General features: G+C 37.7%; 1 protein-coding gene and 1 non-coding gene across 8 annotated transcripts in view; both read left to right on the top strand.

Moving 5' to 3' along the window:
• USP37 (ubiquitin specific peptidase 37) overlaps positions 1 to 24652 on the top strand; it is a 90273-nt gene that overhangs the window by 13027 nt on the left and 52594 nt on the right. For all 7 annotated transcript variants that reach the window (XM_049712210.1, XM_049712209.1, XM_049712208.1 and 4 more), the window contains 7 exons: positions 565 to 736; positions 5319 to 5419; positions 8082 to 8260; positions 8603 to 8680; positions 17055 to 17152; positions 18677 to 18761; positions 24259 to 24420. In XM_049712210.1, coding sequence (XP_049568167.1) covers positions 565 to 736; positions 5319 to 5419; positions 8082 to 8260; positions 8603 to 8680; positions 17055 to 17152; positions 18677 to 18761; positions 24259 to 24420 — 875 coding nt within the window. The remainder of the gene's footprint in view (positions 1 to 564; positions 737 to 5318; positions 5420 to 8081; positions 8261 to 8602; positions 8681 to 17054; positions 17153 to 18676; positions 18762 to 24258; positions 24421 to 24652) is intronic.
• Positions 18135 to 18207, top strand: TRNAK-UUU (transfer RNA lysine (anticodon UUU)). Its single transcript has one exon. It is a non-coding gene; the product is annotated as a tRNA-Lys (tRNA).

Raw genomic sequence — 24652 nt, 5'->3', positions numbered from 1 at the left:
GACAGTTAAAAAAGAAAAAAAGAATGTTCTAATGCTGGTAAAGGTTTATGTTGATGTTTTGAGAAGTGGAATTCTTTTGAGGATTACAGTTTGGATTAGTATATCCTTTTATATTGCAGCTGCTTAAACCACTTGCTAGATATTTTATAAGCTTTTGTTTAAAAAAAAAAAAAAAGAAAGAAAAAGCCTCTAATCCAATATGGCTTACTAAACTGGTGATGGTATAACCATCAAGGCTCTGTAAATTAACTTATTAGTTTTTATAACTTTATAACTATACTTGAAAATATGCAGTTTCCTACCAAAAAAATCAAGAGTGTTAGGATTACTGTGTAAAATTTTAATAGTATGTGTTTGCCTCTCCTAAAAGTGAAATCTTTGATTTAAATGTGTCAAAAATGGAAACTCTTTTTGGTTGGGGGGAAAAAAAACACAACTAAATTAATATGGGAAAAAGTAAGAAATGTGTAACTTAGAAAGTATAAAGTTTAGTATTCATTATACAACTTTTTCTGCTTCATTATAATTCGTTTTTAATGATACTTTTCCTTTTGTGTTGATCAGCTAAGTCATAACATTAAAAATGTGGTGCTTCGACCCAGTGGAGCAAAACAAAGCCGCCTAATGTTAACTCTACAAGATAACAGCTTCTTGTCTATTGATAAAGTACCAAGTAAGGATGCAGAGGAAATGAGGTTGTTTCTAGATGCAGTTCATCAAAACAGACTTAATGCAGGTGAGCACTAATCCTCCCAGGGTCTGACATTAGCAGTTATAAAAATATTACTAGGTAGTAGACCAGTATTCCTCATGAATATTGATGCAGAAATTTTCAACAGAATACTAGTAGACCTAATTCAACAGCACATTAAAAGAATTATACACCATGACCAAGCGGGATTTATTTCTGAAATACAAGAATAGTTCAAGATATGAAAAAAATCTATCAATGTGATTATTCAAATTAGCAGAATGGAGGACAAAAACCACACGATCATCTTGATGCAGAAAAAGTATTTGATAAAATTTAACATTCTTTCATGATAGAAACACTCAACAAAGTAGGAATTAAAGGAAACTACCTTACCTCAACATAATAAATGCCTTATATGAACAGCAGATAGCTTGATGATGGAAAACTGAAAGGTTTTCTGCTGAGATCAGGAACAGGAAAGGATACCCTCTCTTACCCATTCTATTCAACATAGTACTGGAAGTTCTAGCCAGGGCACTTAGGCAAGAAAAAGAAATAAAATTGGAAAGGAAGAAGTAAATTTATCTTTGTTCTCAGATGACATGATCTTATATGTAGAACACCCTAAAGATTCCACGAAAGAGTGTGTCTAGAAAAGCAGTAGGATTTAAATTACAATTGGGAAAACTTACCTTGTTACATAAATCTTATATACTTACTTTTTTATATGAAACTTATTCTGAGGTTTTATTCTTGCTATGAAAACAGAAGGTACTATAGAAAATCACACAGTATGATAAGATTCCCCTACCTCCTCCAACCCCTTTCATTTAAAATGTTTTGATTTTTAAAAAATATATATTTATAGGCATCTGGAATAATTTTTAGGAATAATCTGGAATAATTTTTAGGAATAATCTGTTGCTTAAAATGAGGAATAATCTGCTGCTTAAAATGAGTTTTCCACTATTATTGTTAGTCTCCAGCTCTATCATCATCAGTAGTTTGTTATTACTGATATTTTATAGTTGACAAACTTTTGAGTTTTTTAAGTTACATATAACACATTAAAAACATTTTAAAAATGAAGATGTAGCAATGCTGCCTTGCTTGGATTTAATTAATACCTCTATTTCATACACTATTTTCTTGTTTAAAAAATTTTTTATGGTTGTTTGCCATTTGGTTTCTATTCATTATGTGTTCATGTTACCAAATCTGAACTATGTCAGTCTTCTAAATATTGAATTTTAGAATCAGGGAATTGAGTACCGTTTGAAAGTTTAGAATATATCAGGGATTATGTCTGTATTTCTATATTTGTTTTATTCCATCATATTAATTGAATCACTGTTTTAAGAATTGATGTGTATAAGGAAAGCATGTCTCTAAATGCATTAGAGGGGACTTCCCTTGTGGCGCAGTGGTTACTAATCCGCCTGCCAGTGCAGGGTACACAGGATCTATCCCTGGTCCAGGAAGATCCTACATGCCGCGGAGCAACTAAGCCTTTGCGACACAAGTACTGAGCCTGAGCTCTAGAGCCCGCGCGCCACAACTACTGAAGCCCACGCACCTAGAGCCCATGCTCCACAACAAGAGAAGCCACTGCGATGAGAAGCCCGTGCACCGCAGTGAAGAGTAGTCCCTGCTCGCCACAACTAGAGAAAGCCCGTGCACAGCAACGAAGACCCAATGTAGCCAAAAATTTAAAAATTAATTAATTTTAAAAATAAATAAATAAATAAACGCATTAGAGTGGAAAGCACAGTAGACTGGGGCCCAAGTTTGAGTCTGAACAACATGGCATAATGGAAAAACATGAGCTTTGGACCTAAACAGGTTTGGGTTTGAATCCTAGCTCTACTTGTTATTTCCTGTGTGGTTTTGGGCAGCTCCCTTAATAACTGAGTTTCAGTTTCCTCATCTCTAAAATGAATGTTTTATCACCTTAATTTCAGTGCTTAATAAAAAATTAGAGCTCATTAATGTAAAGCATGACTGGCACATGATAGGCATTCAGTAAGTCATTACTGCTTTTAGAGTGGCTAGCTGTGGACTGTACTCTTAGGCAAGTTGTTTTAATCTTTAGGTTTAAGTTGCCTTAGGTGCCTAAAAGTGATAATATGTACTTTACAGACTAGAGTAAGCTAATGAATATAAAAATACTTTGAAATGTATGAAACATTTAAAGTATAATATATGGTGTTTGAAATGAATGGGAAAAAGACTAGTATTAGATGAACATTGTTGTCTATAAATAGGACAACCAGCTAACCATTTAAGAAGATAATAAAACTGTATCCTTATCTTACTCCTTCATCTAAATAGATTTTACATTGATCAAAGATTTGAATGTAAAAAAAAAGGTGATACAAGTATTATTAGAAGGGTAGAATGGATTTTAACATAATATATGGATGGAAAAAACCTTCCTGAGTATGACATAAAACCAGAATCAATAAAGGAAAAGAGGGCTTCCCTGGTGGCGCAGTGGTTGAGAATCCGCCTGCCAATGCAGGGGACACGGGTTCGAGCCCTGGTCCAGGAAGATCCCATATGCCGCGGAGCAACTAAGCCCGTGCGCCACAACTACTGAGCCTGCGCTCTAGAGCCCACATGCCACAACTACTCAAGCCCGCGCACCTAGAACCCTTGCTCCGCAACAAGAGAAGCCACTGCAATGAGAAGCCTGTGCACCGCAACCAAGAGTAGCCCCCGCTTGCCACTAGAGGGAAGCCCGCACACAACAATGAAGACCCAACGCAGCCAAAAATAAAAATAAATAAATAAAATTTTAAAATAAATAAATAAAGGAAAAGATTAATAACTTGGACTGTGTAAAAAATTTAAGTGATCTCTGTGACAAGGAAAAAAGAAAAAATGAAAATGTTAGCCACAGTGACAGAGTTAATATTGCTAATATATAAATACTGACTTTCCAAATCAGTAAGAAAAAAGACAATTCAGTAGAGAAGTGGACATATAGGAAATTCAGGAAGAAAAACAGGTGGCCCATAAACACGAAAAAATTCTCAACTTCACCAGTAATTAAATTCAGATTCTTACTGTCACATTGGCAGTAGTGTGAGGGGAGGCAAGATACTCTCATATACTTGGTAGGAGCTTAGAGATTTTTTTTTTTTAATACATTTATTTATTTATTTTTGGCTGCCTTGGGTCTTTGTTGCTGTGCGCAGGCTCCCCCTAGTAACGGTGAGCAGGGGCCACTCTCAGTTGCTGCGCGCGGGCTTCTCATTGCGGTGGCCTCTCCCGTTGCGGAGCATGGGCTCCAGGTGCACAGGCTTCAGCAGTTCTGGCACTCGGGCTCAATAGTTGTGGCTCGTAGGCTCTAGAGCGCAGACTCAGTAGTTGTGGCACATGGGCTCAGCTACTCTGCAGTATGTGGGATCTTCCCAGACCAGGGCTCGAGCCCATTTCCACCCGCATTGGCAGGTGGATTCCCAACCACAGTGCCACCAGGGAAGTCCCGAGATTTTTCTTTTTTGAGGAATAGTGATAGTATCAATTTAGTTTAAAATTGTACATCCTTTACACCAACATTCTTTTTCTAAAGAGTTTTATCCTATGAAAGTTGTTCCAAGAAGATATGTAAAGAAGATACGCAAGATATGTAAAGAAGATATGCAAGAAGATATGTAAAAGGATGTTCGGCATTATTTGCAATGTTTTTAAATTAAAACATTCCAAATGATCATCAGTGAGAAATTAATGAAATTAAAATATAAAATACTTTTTTGGGGGGGGAAGGGCCACGCCACAGCTTGTGGGATCTTAGTTCCCCGACCAGAGATTGAACCCCAGCCCCCAGCAGTGGAAGCACAGAGTCCTAACCACTGGACTGCCAGGGAATTCCCTTAAAATACTTTTTTTTTTTTTTTTTTTTTTTGCGATACGCGGGCCTCTCACTGTTGTGACCTCTCCCGTTGCGGAGCACAGGCTCCGGACGCGCAGGCCCAGCGGCCATGGCTCACGGGCCCAGCCGCACTGCGGCATGTGGGATCTTCCCAGACCAGGGCACGAACCCGTGTCCCCTGCATCAGCAGGCGGACTCTCAACCACTGCGCCACCAGGGAAGCCCAAAATACTTTTTAAAGTATATAAAAATTCATATTTATACATTACTTTGCATGTTCTTTAAACTAGCATTGATTTCTTTAGAATAGAAGCCATTTAGTCTGCTGAACTTACAGAGAATGTTTTGGCGTATACATTACTGGAAGTATATCAGTCATTGGTTCTGACACATGTCCTTAGCATCCAGTGTCCATGTTCATGCCATAGATACACAGTGACTAACTTTTCTATAGTGTTAATTACCAAATATTTATATAGGAGAATTTCTAGCATTTACTTTTTGCATTTAAAAACTTACCCTTCTATTATCAATACATGTTTCCAGATTTTTGCATTGTTATTTAATTTTTTGCTTGATCCTAGTTCTAAATTTTAGTTACTGTATATATCAGAATTACTTTCTGTCAGATAAGCACTTTGATTTTTTTTATTTTTCCTGTTTCTGTTTCCTCAAGATTAAATAATAATAATGAGAAATCTCTTTATTAAAGTAAGTGAGTTGAGATTTTTTTTTTTTCCCCACCAGCCATGAAACCTTCTCAGGGTTCTGGTAGTTTTGGAGCTATTCTGGGCAGCAGGACCTCACAGAAGGAAACCAACAGGCAGCTCTCTTACTCAGACAATCAGGTATGTTTATTTGAATCGTTTTAGCTTTTTTTTAAAAAAAGATAATCTTAGATAGACATTCTATAAAGTAGTTGCAGGAAGTAGAATTTAGACTGTAATGTCTAGTAATTCTTGCATTATCTCAAGGGTACTTTCCACATATCTGAAATTTACCACAGTGTAATTTTTAAGAACATAGCTTTGAAGTTAGATGTGGGTTTGAGACTTGGTGCTGCCACTTACTAGCTGTAGGTCATTGGAGAAGTTCCTTAAGTACCCTGAGCCTTAGTACCCATCTGTAAAATTAAGACAGCAATAATATTTTAAGGGTTGTTATGAGATAATGCATGTTGTAAAAGTGCTTAGCCCGTGATACCATATACTAATAACCCCATAAATGTTCGCTGCTATTATTTCTTTGATGCTTTTTGGGTCTGTTCTACATTATGAACTTTGCCTCTGTACTATATGATACCAGACTGTTTTGTTGGGTCTTCTGTTTGCTTTTTTTTTTTTTTTGCGGTACATGGGCCTCTCACTGTTGTGGCTTCTCCCGTTGCGGAGCACAGGCTCCGGACGCGCAGGCTCAGCTGCCATGGCTCACGGGCCTAGCCGCTCCGCGGCATGTGGGATCTTCCCAGACCAGGGCACGAACCTGTGTCCCCTGCATCGGCAGGTGGACTTTCAACCACTGCACCACCAGGGAAGCCCCTGTTTGGTTTTTAAACAGTTTTTCTTTCATAAATATTCAGCCAGCCATGAGACTTACTGTGCACTATTGCAGCTTAGCAGTCCTGTGTCTCTTTTAATTTGTCTTAACAAAGGTAAACCAGGTGTGAAAAGAAACTTTGAAGCTCCCCTGTAAGTAAAAGCATGAATTCTGTTTGGCTGTGCAGATAGATTGATTACTTAAACCATTTACTGGACTAAGCAATCAACGAATAAGATTTCGTTTTTGTTAATTTCCTTTTACAAGTTGGGGTTTTTTTGTTTTTTTTTACATTTTAATTGAGATACGATTGATATGCAGTAAATTGCACATATTTAAAGTGTGCAATTTGATACATTTTTGACTTATGTACATACCCGCAAAATCATCACCATAACCTAGTGAACATAGCTATAACCCTTAAAAGCTTCTTCATCCCCCTTTGTAATCCTTTTCTCTAGCTCCCTGTCTGGCCCCTATCCCTAAGCCACAAGTGAATTGCTCTGTGTCACTCTAGATTACTTTGCATTTTCTAGAGTTTTATATAAAGGGGATCAGTGTATAACTTTTTTTGTCTGGGTTTTTCACTCATTATAATTACTTGGAGATTGATCCATTTACAGGTAGAAATTTAACGTGTTAGAATATTTAAACTATAAGTGTTAACATATCTAGCAGAAGCAAATATACTTTCACAAATAATGATTCCCATTAGTGAGATTATAAAATCAATTTTGTGGATTGTGACTAGCATTGAATAAAAAAGGAATAGAGGAGAAAACAATAGAGAAGGTATTATACATAGTAAGGAAAAGTATTGGTTTCTGAAACTTCTGGTTTTATTTATGTGTATGTGTAATATGTTGTGATGTAAAATATTTCTTGCTATGGGGTCATGGTCAAAAAAGGTTGCAAAATATGCAAAACAGTATGCATATAGTATGCTACTGTTTGTATAACAAGAATAAAATATTGATTTTCATTTGCATAAAAAAACAATAGAATACTTATAAGGTGTAGGAGGATGGGAAGTGGAAGAACTGGGTGAATGGCATTGGGGTGATAATGAGACTTCTCAGTATATGGCTTTTATAATAGTATTTTTATTTTTTTTGAATCTTGAGAATGATTTACCCCTTTGAAAATAAATTTAACTTTTAAATCGTTCATCCAGATGACCTCAGAGATTTTTTCTTTCTTCTTCTAAGATTGTAATTCTGTAGAAAGTAATTGGCAATATTTTCCATAGAGATAATCACATAGCTCTTAATGTAGAGTTATAAAACTTAACTGGCAGAATGCTGGTCAAAAGCACTGTTTCCCAACTAATATGTGTAAAGTGTGCATTAACTCTGAATGTTTTTAATGTGTTTTGGGGGTAGATTCTTTGATTCATCTTCTGCCAGTAGGCTCTATTTCACTTTCAGTCTCCCCATTGTTATATATATTTGTTTCATTTCTCCAAACTAGAACCCCCTCAAAAGTCATATGCTGTACATATGACTTGGCATTTAAATTGTGGCAACCAAATGTCGTTATTGCTCCTTTTTCTCACATTTATGTCACTTTAAATTATCAAAATTGGATTTTTTTCCCTAAAGATGTGTTTTCATGCTGGTCACTAGAACCTTGTCTTGTGTATGTGAGTCCTTTTTTTTTTAATCAGTAATTCGAAGCAAATTCCTTTCTGCTTCCAGGAATGCTGTGGAATTTGTAAGTTTACAAGAATACTATAGGAAAATATGCGTCAAGCTTAATTTCTGACACTGACCGTAAATTAGAATCACCTAGAGTGCTTTAAAAAAAGTGCTGATGAATGGGCCTCACCCCCATACCAGATAGGCTAGAATCTCTGTAGTTGGGTCTCCAGTTGTGGGTATTTTTTAAAAGTTCCCTATATGAGGTCTAAAAGTATGCCAATTAATTTGAAGAATTAATTTGAAGAACTGGCTGTGTTAAACTTTATTCTTATAGGTCTCTTCAAAAAGAGGAAGTTTGGAAACTAAAGATGATATTCCATTTCGAAAAGTTCTTGGTAATCCAGGTAGAGGATCGATTAAGGCCGCAGCAGGAAGTGGAGTAACTGCTACCCGGACAGTTCCCTCTTTGACATCTACATCCACACCTCTTAGATCAGGGTTATTAGAAAATAGGTATGAAAGACTTTTTTTCTTTCTTAGTCATTAGCTCTACCTGTTTATAAATGTTTTTCAGGCCTTTTAGAAAGACCAGTAATTTGAGAAAAAGAAGGAGATTTTTCCAGTTAGAAGAAGAAAGTGTGAAGTGTGTTTTTTGGAGATAATTAGTATTTGTCTTGTGATTTATGTTAGTGACACGTATAGAGCTTGCAGATACACAGTATATTAATTTAAATGTGGTGTAGAGAATTAGATAGCAGTAGTCACGGTTCTTGTTCTTGAGTATGTTGGTTTATACTTTTTAATAGTATGAATTACAACTTTTTAAAAATAACGTTTTTTCTCTATTCTCTATAGGACTGAAAAGAGGAAAAGAATGCTATCATCTGGCTCAGAGCTGAATGAAGATTACCCTAAAGAAAATGATTCATCGTCGTAAGTTGCTTTAAGAACTTTTATGGCACTAGATCAGTGTTTCTTATATTGGTAATTGCAACCACTAGAGAAGATTGGGATGGTGTTCAGTTTATGGGAATCCCAAAGATAGAAGAACAGGATTTAGAGTATTTTGGTGACAGTAGGTTGTGGGCTCAATAGGGAGAGGATCTGGCCATTAGTACTGCTTTGGTCATTTCCGTGCACTTCTCCCATCCTAGCTTTTTTTATTTGCAGCACTTAGAAGAAGGATAGAGCTGAAGACCTCTAGATAAGTGTTTCTTGTTGGCTGCTCTTTTAGCATGGACCCCCTTCCTTCCCTCTTCCCTTTACCTGTAAAAAAATTTTTTTACCTTATTCATGTGAAAAGTTAGCTTAGGTAGACATGTGGACACAGTGGGGGAAGGGGAGGGTGGGACGAATTGGGAGATTGGGTTTGACATAAATACACTACCATGTGTAAAATAGATAGCTGATGGGAACCTGCTGTACAGCACAGGGAGCTCAGCTTGGTGCTCTGTGATGACCTAGATGGGTGGGATGGGGGGCTGGGAGGGAAGTCCAAGAGGGAGGGGATATAGGTATACATATAGCTGATTCACTTCATTGTACAACAGAAACTAACACATCATTGTAAAGCAATTATACTCCAATAAAATAAAAAAATAAAACCTTGCATAGGTTCTAGGCAAGGAGCATCAATCTTTTGGAGCTATTTTTTGTGTTGAACAAAAGGGCATACCTGTAATAGGATAGTCACCAGCTCACAGTTCTCTTCCTCATAATGGGTGGGTTGTGGGTTTTGTTTGTTTGTTTGTCTGTCTGTCTTTTGGGAGAGAAAACTTATTACACAGTTGCCAGGTAATACCTTAACAGAAATCAGTTGCTTTTCAGTTAACTGGTGTTCAAGATCAAAGGGTCACCAGAAAGGAGTTGGGAAAAAGATAAAGAAACTTTATATAGTAATTGGGTTCTTGGTTCTGTTGCTGTAACAGATACAAAAATCTAGGTAGGTGATAAGACTGGTGTGGTATCTTAAACTACAATGACCATGGACTCAAGTTCCTTCTATCTTCTTGAACTGCCATTCTTAATAAGTAGCTTCCATTTTATGAACCAGGATAGCTTCAGCCTCCACTGTCATGTCTGTATTCCTATTGGGAAGGAGGAAAGGAGCAAAGGGAGGGCATACTGCTCTCGTGTAGGCTGAAAATTGTACACACCACTGTTGTACATATCACATTGGCTGGAACTTAGCCATGTGGTTATATCAAGTTATGAGAAGGTCTGGGAAATGCCTAGCCCAAATTCTACTATTATGGCAGAAGACTACAATGGTTATTTGGGGACAACTAACAGTCTGCCATATTTACTCTTCTAGCCACAGAATTACCTCTGTTTATCATTCTTCCCGTATATAGAGTACTCCTACCTTCACCCTGCTGGAGACAACCTCCATGTCTCATTTAGTCATTGTATCCAGCTCAGAGTCCAGGATCTCTGGGTTATGTGCAGTTCTCTCCATAAGTCCAGGTGTGCCTTGGACCATGCCCCTCATGGTCTGACACGTAAAAACTAAGAGGCAGGTTAATCTGCATTCCTCACTTCCATCTCCATACGCATATCATTCATTATACATTGCTGGAGTAGGCACAGGATAACCACAATAAAAGTTACCATTTAGAAAAGATAAGAATAGGAAACTGAGGAGTCATTGGTCTATAGCAGAGATAAAATCTTGTTAGGCAGAAATTGTGAAGACAGTGAAAGCAGTGGAATAAGTTCTTCATTAGCCCATGTAGCAGTCTCTGTCCTATCCTCTGGGAGAAACACTTGCTCATTTTACTCCATACGACTCCTGGCTTTGCCCTTTGATTGATTTCCTTTGTCTGTTATCTTTCAAGGCCATAGCTGAAGGGGGTTTTGAAGACTATGTTCTTTGGAGCCATTCAGCTTTTGTAGCCTAAGTCAAGCTGGTGTAGTTCTGGAAGTTAGAAATCTGTAAGCTTTAGAAGTCTAGAAGTTTCTTTAAAGGTAGAACAAGCAGGCTTTTATAGGCTTGAGAAAGAATTAGGGCCAATATTTTTGTTGTTATTTTGGTTCTTTTAATAAATTTTTAAATTTTGGAATAATTCTAGATTTACAGGAAAGTTGCAAAGATAGTATAAAATGTACCCGTATACCCCTCGCGCAGTTTTCCCTAATATTAATATCAGTTTTTTACAAAACAACTACTCCAGTTACCTCTTATCATTGCCTCAATTTGAGAATTAGAAGCAGTTGGATTTTTTTAGTCCCATATGGTCTCAAGTTACCACACAATTTTAATTCTAGGCCATTGGCACAGAGAAATGTATTCCTTTTCATCCTTGATTGCAAGCTGGCTAGTTCTTGCCCAGATTTATCTGTCTTGAATAGAACCTCACTGAAAGCAGTAAGAAAGACCAGTGTTCTTAATTGTCTCAACCTTTTCCTTTGAGGTCTGCCTCCCAAGACATTACAGACAACAGTTCTGTAAATATTTTGCTGAAATATAACAATAGTCACCAGCTTTCCAGTCTGTAATATCTGTGTTCTTACCCTCTACCTTCCTGCTGAGCTAGTTCTGCATATTATAGGTTTGTTATGGTAGCATCCCACTTCTAGTAACAAAATTTGTGTATTTGGAGTCCAGTTGTAGGGAACAAAATTCACTCTAGCTAGTTTACACACAAAGGTATTTCCATACAGAGAGCATTAAATGGCTTACAGAATCATTAGGAAAGCTGAAAATGTAGACTCTAGGTTAAGCTTTCAGGAATGATTTTGAGAGCCATGCCCCAGATCAGGTCACCAAAGATGCTCCTGGCTGTCATGAAGTGAACAGCTGAATTGGAAGCTGACATGAAAACTGTTATCTCTAGAACTGTGCTGCCACTGCCAAATGCGGAAATCCTCTACAGGAAAACTAGATACCCCCACGTTGTTGTTAACCACCAGAAGTAGCAGAACACATGACCTCTCCCTATTTCCATTTCCCATATCTTGCACAAGTATATGTAATTTACCTTAAATCTTGAACACTAACTTGGAAATGTAGTTTTTAAGCTTTCTGGCTTCTGTAGAACAGGGAGGTACACTGAAAGGTGGTAGTAATGGACTTTGCATGCCAGTCCACCATATTCACCACACTTTGGGGAAGTCTCAGTTGTTCCACTTTGAGTTGTCTGATGAACCCTAAATTTCTAATCCTTGTTCTGGGCTAATAATATTTTTTATACCATCACAATTAAATTTTTTAAGGTTTGGACTTCCTAGAAGCAGGCTCTAGATGAACATACTTCTGCAAGCGCCTTATTAAGGAAGTACTCATAGGCGAGACCAGTAACAGAGTAAGGAAAGCAGGACTGGGAAGGGGAAGAAGCCAACTAAGGATGTCACCTTAGATAAAAGTCCCACAGAGAGTGGGCCTCATCTTGATCCAGCAGGAGGTCTAGGCTTCTTTCAACTAGAAGTAAGGAAGATGGGCTTTCATATTTCCATACTGCACTGTTTTTGGTTAACAGCTGCCTTGGGGCTCTTGGCTCTGCCTAGATGCGTAAAATATTTGAAATAGCCCAAAGGCAGTCTTCTGAAGAACTGCACGTGCTGGCAGTCGAAGACATAATAGTCTAGATGTGTGAGAAGTATAAACAGCGATCTGAGGGGGCTCTGATAGAGCATCACTATTAAGTTCATTCCATCTTATTATAGATTCTTCACATTGATGCTTTTCAATTTCTGGGTGAGAATATTAAAAAAAGGAGGGTTAGTGGGATGAGCTGCAGTTCTTTTTGTCCTTATTGCTACAAATAGCCTTGAGGCTATAACTGATATTATCATCTACTTCTACCATCCATTCTAGATTCACTGCATTTTCCACTAACACTTCTGCTGGTCTTAATGGTTTGCCTGGTGGTATGACTGAGATCTTCTTCTCTGAGGGGGCTGAGACCCTGGTCACTGTGTACTTCTCAGGCTGTGATAGCTGTAATTGCCCATTCAGAGTTAAAACTGAGCATGAGAGCACTAAGGATTCCCTGGTGAATTTCCTTTATTCCAAACATATTCTTCCTGCCCTCATTATATAGCAGCAACCCTGCCCCTTATAATAATCAAAGTCAGTTACGGTATGGTAACTCCTTTCTTTGCCTGTTGATCTGCCAGCATGAGAAGCCCCAAATGAGTAGGTAGCAGCCATAGCTTTAGATTAAATGGGACTCTTCCTGTCCCCCCGTTGAAAAAGTCCCCACTCTGGAAACCAGGACCTCTAGACCCACAGAATCTAAATTGAGGGGACAAGAAGCACAAGAGCGTTATCAAGAGTGATATTTAGTGGGGGCATTCCTACTTCTACTTCTTGGTTTCCAGACCCATGTATTCTCTATAAATGTAATGGCTTGTTGGTTTGTGCTATATATTGTCTTGAAGGGCACCCAGTTCCTAATGAGATCATCTGTAAGCTGCACCTTTAAAGGCTGTTGGCCATCAGATTTGAGGTAATGTGGTATGTGGTAGGACCAATGGAGCCTTTGGTCATATACCCTTATTGTACCTCCATTTCTTTTGTATAAAGTGGGTTTCTCGTTCCAGGATGGTGTTATGTGAGATTTCATGTTAATAAATCATATACTCTTATGAGCCCTCAGATAGCAGTGCAGCCAAGGCACTGTGGGCAGGAAAGGCAAAAGCAAACCTAAAATATATGCCAATCCCAACCAGAATTAATTGCTACTCTTTCTGGGATGGAAGGTGTCTAATGTAATATCACCAAATGACTGGTTGATTTCCTTAAAGGATAGTACTCAATCACGGGCTGGGGATCAGCCTCTGCTGCTGACCAGTTGGGCATTCAGCAGCATCAGAAGCTAAACCAGCCTCATTGAAGGGGAGCCCCTATTGTAGGGTGCATTCAGAGCTTTTATCTCTGCCACCATGGCTGTTATTCATGGGCCCTTTTGTGGAAATACTTGGATGGCTGAGTACAGAGATTGAATGGCATCTACTGGACAAGTTACCCTGCATGATTGTTTCTTAAGTGGAGACATTAAGAGACTTAATGTGTCTTTAGTGGAGTTCTCTGGTGAGCATTAACATGTGAAACAGATCTTCACCCTTTGTACATACTCCTTTTTTTTTTTTTTGCGGTACGCGGGCCTCTCACTGCTGTGGCCTCTCCCGCTGCGGAGCAGAGGCTCCGGACGCGCAGGCCCAGCGGCCATGGCTCACGGGCCCAGCCGCTCCGTGGCATGTGGGGTCTTTCCAGACCAGGGCACGAACCCGTGTCCCCTGCATCGGCAGGCGGACTCTCAACCACTGTGCCACGAGGGAAGCCCTGTACATACTTCTATATGACTATCCATAAACCTCTTCCATAAATCATTTCTCCCTGATCTTCCAGTCTTATTCCTTCCAGGCCCCTGACTATCCATCCAAACCATTTGCCACCATCCAGGGGTCCATTGACCCACTTTTCTCTCCACGCAAAGTGGTTAATGAGGTGCATTTCTCAAACTCTGCACAGTGTAGGATTTTGTCTTACTCCTGTGTTCCGGGGCAGTCCCTTAGTGGGGCTACAGTGCAGCAGCAGTTCATTTTCAGCTTGTACCAATGTACCAAGATGATCCATCCATGAACCAGGCACAGGTTTTTTCCTCTTCTTCCAGCTGGTCACCAGAATGCTCATAGGTCTGTTCTCATTATCTATTCCTATTTGCTTGGATATACCACTCACATTTTATGATGGATTACTGCTGTAACTTCCTGATCTTACAGCTTTGTGGATATGATAGCACCCAGCTCATGATGGCTTGCTCTGGTTGCATAGTCCCTTGATGACCCATGTCTTTATGATTATTATTTACCCCATATCACTGTATCAGGTATCTAGTGTTGTATAACAAGATACTTAAAATAGTAACTATTATCGCTTACGGGTCAGTGGTCACTTGAGTGGTTCTGTTTATCTGGGTCTGGCTTGGCCACTTGTGGCTGGATTCTCTCATTTTCTCATGCATCCATGGTCAGTTGGTAGGTTGGCTAAGGGTTGGCTGGTCCAAGGTGGCATTACTTGTGTGACTGGCCATTGGCTGTCTAGTGCTTGGGGTGATGAGGGAGATTGGCCATGTTTTCTTTTGTCACCTGGCAGGTTACCCTGGAATTATTCACAAAGCAGTGGTAGGGTTCCAAGAGAATGAGTGGAAATTTGCAGGGTGCCTTTAGCCTTAGCATCAGGACTTATGTGCTGTTATGTCTGTCACATTCGTTTGGGAAAAGGAAATCACAAGGCCAGCCTCATTAAGGGTTGGGGAAATAGATTGCATTTCTTAATAGGGGACTTGGGTACAAGGAAGGGAATAATTTGGGACATTTTTTAAACAGCTTTATTGAGGTACAGTTTACACACCATAAAATTCACCTGTCTTAAATGTATAATTCTGTATTTTTGGTAAATTTATTGAGTTGTGCAACTATCAGCATAATCCAGTTTTAGAACATTTCTATAACCCTAACGATCCATTGTGCATTCTACCACATTTTTCAAATGCTGGAGAGATTGCATGAGCCATATTCTCTTCTACTTTATCCAGGTTGTTCACTACATATGAAAAATCTTGGTGGTGTAACACTATAGGATACCAAAAATTTTACCACCAGGAATGGAATTTCTGTTGCCATTGCCAAACAATCGATCCAATTCCAGAATCCTGTCCTTAGAGAGTATGCTTCCTAGACCCACTTCTAGCACTAACGGTTGTAGATCAAGTTCCCCAGAAACAAACCCTGAAATAGAGGGTAGTGTGCAAGTGATTTATTTAGGAATTATTCCCAGGGGATACCCAGGAAGGGAGTGGGGGAAGCAAGATATTGAAGTGCAAGAAACAAAGAATGCGTGTGATCTCAGACAGAAATCTGATCTCTGAGCAGAAAAATGCAGAGGTTAGGATTCATCCTAATCCCAGAGAGAAAAATCTGTTATATAAATTTCACCTTAAAACTGTTCTAATCCAAGGCAGGGGAGCTGGGCTTCTATACTTTAGCACCTGACCTTACTTGTGACTCTCTGAGAGTGCAGGCAAAGTCTCTGTAGTAGCTTGAGGGCAATCCTTTGAAGAAGAACCCTAGGTATAGGCTATCAAAAAATTTAAAAAAAAAACCCTAAATTGAAGAACTTGAAAAAGAATAGATATGCGTATATGTATAACTGAATCACTTTGCAGTACACCTGAAAGTAACGCACCATTGTTAATCAACTATACTCCAATATAAAAAAAAATTGAAAACAAACAAAAAATACCTAAATTGGTGTGGACGAGAGGACACAAAAATGGGGCCAGAGGGAATCTGGGTGGAGCATCTACATTGTCTGCTTACAGGCTTTATTCATGATGGTTCTCCTAAAATTAGCACTTTTAATCAAAGCATGAGCATGTTTCTGAATGGACCCACTCTACTTAATATAGGTCCAGGTATTTGGGAATAATAGAGGGGGGAAAGGGGGTTTAAGAAATTTTAATTTTGTGTTCACGAACTTAAAATTGTTTAATCACTATGAATTGAAATGTTGACATTTAGTAAATAGTATTTCAAATTACATAAACTATAAGAACATTTTAGATTTTGTTTTACTTTTCATATATATATATATATATATATATAAAAATGTATTTATTTATTTAGTTTTGGCTGCGTTGGGTCTTCGTTGCTGCGCGCAGGCTTTCTATTAGTTGCGTTGAGTGGGGGCTACTCTTTCTTGCGTGCACGGGCTCTTGGCACGTGGGCTTCAGTAGTTGTGGCACACGGGCTTAGTTGCTCTGTGGCATGTGGGATCTTCCTGGACCAGGGATCGAACCCATGTCCCCTGTGTTGACAGGCGGATTCCTAACCACTGTGCCACCAGGGAAGTCCTGTTTTACTTTTTAAACCTATTCAGTATCAAGCTTGAATAGTTTACTTTTTTAAAAATTTTATTTATTTAAAATTTTTTTTAATTTTAATTTTTTTAGCTTAGTTCTTGATTCTTTTGGTCTTAGTAGCTGAATCATTTCATCTGGCCTTGCTTTCGGCTAAGAAAACCTATATAATATTGCTGTCTCTGGTTTGACTTTTGTATAAAGAAAATACTCCTTCATTTTTGCCTAATTACCAGGGTTATGGATTAAATTGGCTTTTGACTAGGTAATGAAAGCTTATTTTTATGATCCTCATTTGCTTAAGGCTTTGACACCTTATAACCTAACTTCCAAGCAAATCAATGAATTTGGCAATTGAAATGTAGATTTTTAATGACAACTATTTAAAATTAAGAATTGTATCCTTATACATATATATATTTGAATTAAATTATTAACTGTAGGAACAACAAGGCTATGACAGATCCCTCAAGAAAGTATTTAACCAGCAGTAGAGAGAAGCAGCTGAGTTTGAAACAGTCAGAAGAGAATAGGACATCAGGTAAGTATTTGGTCTTTTTATAAGATACTCATTTATTGTATGATGGATTGTATTAGACTAGAAATAGAAACCTAAACTGGGGCATATTTCTCTACATTATTCAGGAATACTGTGTAATTCAGTACTAGTTATCAGGTACCAATTTGTATCTAGTACTTGGCTAAAATATTTTTTAAAATATTAGAACTATGAGGGAATTTTAATTTTGCTTGCAAGGAATTTAAGCTTTGCCTTTTCCCCTGTTTAACTACCTAGAATTAAATTATTTCATTGTCAAAGTACCTGAACCATGGAATGAATCCAGGGAGTTAAAGCGGTTGAAATTAAAGTTCATCAGTGTTGCTACTTATTAGAAGTTCCAGAAGATCTTGAAATTATTGCCTGAAGCAGTTGTTTAAGTTCACTTGTTCCTTGTTTTTACAAAAACTAAAAGTTAGACTGTCCCTGAATTTTTATTAGTGTTTCCTATACTTAACATATCTCTCTGATCCTCTAAACTCCTTAAAGACTCAAGTATCTGGTATTGATTTGAATACTGTTCAACTTGAAATTAAATTGAAGCAAGCTAAAATACGGCATGATTTTGATAATTTAGGAGTTTACGAGAATTCATTTGATCAGGACTCTAGGAACGGTCTCCTTTTAGTGGTTCAGAGTTGTAACATTGGACTCCTACAGAAAGAAGTATCTCTAATATAATTCTTACCTCTGAAATAATAATACATTATGTAAACTCCACTTATTGGTTTTAAGTTTTTGCAATCAACCTATAGTTAGAAAACAGAATACTTAAAGATGTAATGATCCTTAATACTGTTGAAGTCAAGGTACGTCTTACAAAAGTTGATGTAGAAGAGGAGAGAGAGGAGGAAGTAAACGGTCAAGTGATAAAAAGGTTCATGGAATAAAATGTAGAAAGTTTAAGTGTGTTAAAGTTGCAAAGTTAATCAGTAGAACTAAAATAACACAACTGATGGGGAGTTCCCTGGCAGTCCAGTGGTTAGGACTCGGCGCTTTTACTGCCGTGGGCCCAGGTTCAATCCCTGGTCATGGAACTAAGATCCTGCAAGCCACGTGGCACGGCCAAAAAATAAATAAATAACACAACTGGTAATTGGTTGGAGAGAGGAGAACAAGAGTAGGGGTGATGTAAATAAGAAATTATTTCTAATTTTTCAAAAAGGGAGTCAGCTGATATTGTTTAAAAATGAATAAATGAAGAAATTATAGAAACATTATTTAATGTTATGGAGGAAATCAGAAAAACTAAGTTTCAAAAAATGGTTAGAAACTGGAAGCAAAATTTGTGGAGCTTTAGGGCTGGAGAGTATTCTTTTATGACCTGTTATAATGTTTTCCACAGTGTTTGATCTTTTAACATGTGTATATATGTATTATTTTGATGAAAAGAAGGGGAAAAAAAGAGTTTAAATATAAACAGGCCCAATGCATAATTTTATTATTAAATGAACTTGAATGGTTGATTTAGGAATTAAACGTTTCCTGTGTCTGTTCATTTTTTAGGGCTTTTACCTTTGCAGTCATCATCTTTTTATGGTAGCAGAGCTGCATCCAAGGACTACTCTCCTGGCAGCACTAACCTAGACAGGTATGCATTGGTTATATGCCTTGTGAAGAACTTGAAGAGCTTTCTTCTTCAGAATATTAAATGATGGGATGGGCTGTGCATTGTGCTGTAAATGAATACCCTAATTTAAAATAACAAAATTGATGAGAATTATAGATTCATGACATTTTAGTTAGAAACTACTCTAGAAATGTTTTAGTTCAAACTCTTATTTTTTATGTTTTTCAACACAAGAATAAACTGATGTGTAGGAAGATTTGTACTGAGGCCACAGGTTATGACTGGCAGTGTGATCAGATACTAGACCAGTGTATTTTCCATTGTTCCAAGTGATGAACATATGATCTGTCCTTTGGGGCATTTTAAAATTGCCTTTGTTGCCTGTGTATTTGTTAAGCTACCTACCAAAAGTTAAGGCATTTTCTTTAAAAAGCAGAAGTTTCACATTAGTGGGTATCTTTAACTGGAAAAGGCTAGTCAGAAATTTAATTGCTGATTCTAGAGATATAGATTAAATTTTTCGAGGTTTATTGGGTATGAATGTGTAAGGCAGCTGCTAAGCACTTGTCAAGGAGGTGTGATCATGGAATGCTGCACAGAGGGGCAATGATAATGATAAAAAGTGAGGGTAATGGTGTGTAATAGATACGATGTGTAATGACCTATTAAGTCATATTTTGTTTTTTACTAGAATTTAATTCAAAGTGGAAAGACATCTGGATTATTTGTATTAAATGATTAAGGCGAAATAAAGAATTTGATATTGTATATTTAGGTATATTTAACCTTGGGTGGTATCTGTCAAGCACTTTATGACTGCAGTGGTAACTAAGTTTTTTGAATTTAAGGCAGAGGAAGCTTGACATTTCTGCTTATTAGAAGAATCTTAAAGGAATCTAAGTTGAAAAAAAAAGAACTAAATTTGGTTTTCAAGTGATTTATTAAATACAATACAAATTTCTTCTCAAAATAATAGAATGAGAATATTCATTGCACCTAGGAATGATTGAGGAAATAAAAATTTCTTTTAATGCAAAGCTGCACTCAAGGATAAGGTGAAAATTTCCAGATTGGTGAGCAAACGAATACTGAGTAAAGGCTGAAGCCATAAAGCACTTACAAAACACAGACTGGAGTCAGGTATTTAGGGCTGGGTCTTCAAAACCAGCATGAGATTGGGAACTGAACATGACCCCAGACTAGAATTTGGTTTCTTATATGAAGCTACGTGAAGCTGGGTATCTAGAACTGTTCTCTGTGCTAGTAAACCAAGGCGCAACACTTCTGTGTAACTACCTGAGTTTGGAACCATAAATATGCTGCTTGCCTGATGCTCCCTAAACAGAGAGCAAACCCAAAAATGGGAATTGCAATGATTGGCATCTGCTGTAGTGTTACCTGCATAGGGGCAAGAGTTCTGAACCCCTGATATAAAGTCCTATGCAAGTTAGAGGTCCAGACTGATACAGCTACTAAACACATCAAAAATGCATGATCATGGGATGTAGCACAGAGAGGAGATGGTAAATGTAAATGAAATTAAGAGAATTATGTTGGGCTCCTTGGTCTACCCTCCATGTCTTAATAGCATTTTGGAAAAAAAATGAAAAGGACTGTGGAGAAAAAAGGCAAGGAATTTGTCAAAGAAAGAATGGGTGAAAATGATGGAAGTTCACATTGAAATGCCTCAACAAATGCCAAACAGCCAATATATTTTTTAAAAATCCACATTGTAGAAGATGATGGGTAAAGAAATTTTAAAAGCTAAGAGAAAGAAAAATATTGTCTATAAAAGGAAAACTGACATTAGCAACAATAGGAACAGAAGACACTGGAGTAATAATATCAAAGAATTCCATATCCAGCTAAATTTTAATTCAAGAATGCAGACAGAACTTCCCTGGTGGTCCAGTGGTTAAGACTCCTTGCTTCCAACAACTGAAGCCCACGTGCCTAGAGCCCATGCTCCACAACAAGAGAAGCCACCGCAATGAGAAGCCAGTGCACCACAACGAAGAGTAGCCCCCGCTCGCCACAACTAGAAAAAGCCTGCACGCAGCAACGAAGACTCAAGGCAGCCAAAAATAAAATAAGTAAATTAATTAATTAAAAAAAAAAAGACTCCGTGCTTCCAATGCAGGGGGCACAGTTTCGATCACTGGTCGGGGAAGTTCCGCATGCTGCACCGTGCAGCCAAAAAAAAAAGAAAAAAGAACGACATGTTTATTAAGTTCAAAAGATGAAAACAGGGCTTCCCTGGTGGCGCAGTGGTTAAGAGTCCGCCTGCCGATGCAGGGGACACGGATTCGTGCCCTGGTCCGGGAGGATCCCACATGCCGCGGAGCGGCTGGGCCTGTAAGCCATGGCCCCTGAGCCTGCGCGTCCGGAGCCTGTGCTCCGCAACGGGAAAGGCCACAACAGTGAGAGGCCTGTGTACCGCAAAAAAAAAAAAAAGATGAAAACAACTTCTAAAAAATTGCTGGTTTTAGATATACAAAGACAGGATTTATTTAGCAAGAAGAAAACTGAACAAAAGGAGTAGAAGTAAGAAAAATCAGCAAAAAAAATGTTAAGCATATTTAAAAATTAAATACCTTTAAAATTTATTCTTTTGTATAAGTAATAAGAGCATATGGTAGAAACTTCAAAAGTTTCAGCGTGCATACAGTGAAAAATAAATCTCTCCTAACTCTTACTTGTTCATTTTCTTTCAAGAGGCAACTACTGTTACTAATATCCTTCCGGGCTTATTCTATGCATCTAAATACATTTTGATAGTTTTTATAAAATGATGATGATAGAATTAAAAACAAAAAATTAATAAAATATTATACAATAAGAAGAAATAAAGGAGTGGAGAAAAGTACAGGGAAATTAAAACATTTTAAGTTCATTTTTTGTTTGAGAGGAGGCCACAGTTAACATAGACATATTAAAAAGTTAAAGGTGACTTCCACTTCTGGCCAAGATGGAATAACAGGGACCAGATTACCCTCCTTCATGAAACAACTAAGAACCTGGGCAAACTGTATGAAACAATGGATCTTGAGACATTGGACATGAGTCAGTGAAGGACAGGGATCCCTGAGAGATGGGAAACAAATTAAGCTTATGACTGCCTCAGCTTGCTTCCTAGTCAAAAGTTTCCAGGTTGCTACACAAGGAGGGGGAACCATGCAGAGCCAGCCCTGTGCTCTTCCTGAGTTGAAGAACTGGAGCTAGGAGTCCGGGGAGGCCAAGGGCAGCTAGAATTCACCGAGCAGAGTACCGGAGGGGAAAGCTGCACAGAGAAGGAATTGCAGAGGGTCCCCTTGAGTATTCATTTTGAGTGCTGAGCAGCATATGCAGGTGAGGAAACTAGTCAAGGCCAGGGAAAGAACCACCCAAAAGGATGTAAGGGAATAATACTTGGAGTATACATAAAGCCAGGCATAGTTCCTGTTCCTAATAGCAGCAATTTGAATGCCTAAGAAAGGTCTCGCCTCATTAGTGAGGAAAAACTATCCCTAGACAAATTGCTGCTCTTTTCCCACATGACAAACCTTAAAAGCAAGATCGAAAAAGATCAAACTGTTTCCTGGTAACCTCAGCACATCCCAGAACAAAATTTGAGAATGTTTATAGAAATAAAAAATACACAGCACCCCACAAGATAAAATTCACAATGTCTGACATCCAAGAAAATATTACTAAGCTTACAAACAAACAGGAAAATATAACTCATAAGAAGAGAAAAATTAATAAATACTCAGAAATGACACATATGATAGAATTAGTAGACAAAGATTTTGAGTTATTAACCTAAATCAGTAATGACATTAAATATAAATACACTAAATATTTCAGTTAAAAAGAGAAAGACTGGATTTTAAAGGAAGAATAATAATCCGTGTGCTGTTTAAAAGACAACTACAGTATAAAGATGGAGAAAGGTTGAAAGCAAAAGGATGAAAACAGATATACCTTTCATTGTCTACACTACAATATGTAGGAGTACATAGTAAGAAATAAAACTGATAGAAAGCTAATGGTAACTTTTAGGGTAGAGGAACGGGGTTGTGACTGGGAAGGGGTACTTGGAGGTTTTTGACATTAATGGTTGTTTACATATGTGTTTGCTTTATAAAAATATTGTTAAGCTCCACATTTGATTTTAAGTTAATAAACTTTTCTTTCTAGAGCAGTTTTAGGTTCACAGCAAAATTGAAAAGAAAGTGCAAAGTGTACCTAATACCCCCATCCTCCCTCACACACAAAACTTCCCTCAGTATCAACATCCTGTACCACAGTGTTACACATTTGATTTTTATATATTTTTCTGTATTCTATTTCACAATTTTTTTTTCTTGAGTAAAAAAAACAGACACTGGCTAACAGATGGCCTAGGCAGACAATAAGTTGTTTGGGGACAATTGGTTTTTCCTTATAAAAAAGTAAATCCTAATTCCTGCTTTACAAGATGCAGAAAGTAAATGTCCAAACAGCTTGAAGAACTGAGTAGGAGGGAAAACAAGATTTTAAACTTTTAAAAGAAAATATAGGAAGACATTTCTCTGACCTTACATTACAGAATGATTCTTTTTTTTAAAAAAATTATTCATTTATTTTTGGCTGCAATGGGTCTTCGTTGCTGTGTGCTGGCTTTCTCTAGTTGCGGCGAGTGGGGGCTACTCTTAGTTGCGGTGTGCAGGCTTCTCATTGCGATGGCTTCTCTTGTTGCGGAGCATGGGCTTTAGGCATGCGGGCTTCAGTAGTTGTGGCAAGTGGGCTCAGTAGTTGTGGCTCGCAGGCTCACTAGTTGTGGTGCACGGGCTTAGTTGCTCCGCGGCATGTGGGATCTTCACAGACCAGGGCTCGAACTCATGTCCCCTGCATTGGAAGGCAGATTCTTATCCACTGCGCCACCAGGGACGTCCCTACAGAGTGAGTCTTAAACAAGACACAGAAATTGAAACCATAAAGAAAAGGTTGATATGTTCAACTTTGGTAGTAATCAGGAAAATATAAAACAAAATAACAGTGAGATCATGTTTCACTCTTTAGAGTGATAATAATGTAATGGAGACCATGTAAAGAAAGGGAAATTCACTACTGATGGAAATATAAATTAGTACAGCCTTTTTGGAAAAGAGTCACTATCTAGGAAAACTTTAAATGAAAATACTCCTACCATTTTCACTGCTAAGCATATAAATCAGAGTAAGTTCTCAAGGAGATGTATGATAGTCATTAAGTGGATAAAAGTGAATAAAGAAGTAAAACTATTTATGGCTTTTCTCAAGCCATTAACTTGGATTATTTTGATTATAGGTTATGTAGGTACAGTATTATGCCTTCAGCTCCCTATCAACAGATTTGCTGATTTACATTTGTGAAATTTTCTCCCAGGTGATCATTATTACTGATATTTCCTCAAATTTAGGATTTTTTTCCCCTAGACCTTGACTTCTCTGAATCTACTAGGGGAAAAAAGTAACATTCAAAATTGTTATGCTTCTTCATTTTTTCTTTTTTGTAGGACTAATATTACAAGCCAAACTCCCTCTGCCAAAAGAAGTTTGGGATTTCTTCCTCAGCCAGCTCCTCTTTCTGTTAAAAAACTGAGGTGTAACCAGGATTACACCGGCTGGAACAAACCAAGAGTGCCCCTTTCCTCTCACCAACAGCAGCAACTGCAGGGGTAGGTAAATTCTTTTATTTTGCTTTCTTTTTATAAAGTGATTCAACTGAAGTATGTTTTACTTGGTATAAAAAAATGATTAAAGCAGTCATATTAATTTAGTTCTCAAATATTTGCTCACTTATTAAAGATTTATCACATCCATAAAATTCAGTCCATTATCTGGCCTCTGATTTTCAAACTTTGAAAAAATATATATGCATATATATATATATATATATATATATATATA

This window comes from Orcinus orca, chromosome 7 (genome assembly GCF_937001465.1).
Source record: "Orcinus orca chromosome 7, mOrcOrc1.1, whole genome shotgun sequence".
In the NCBI taxonomy this organism is placed as follows: Eukaryota; Metazoa; Chordata; class Mammalia; order Artiodactyla; family Delphinidae; genus Orcinus; species Orcinus orca.
The sequence above is the reverse complement of the archived record's forward strand: the minus strand, read 5'-3'. Positions and strand labels throughout refer to the sequence as shown.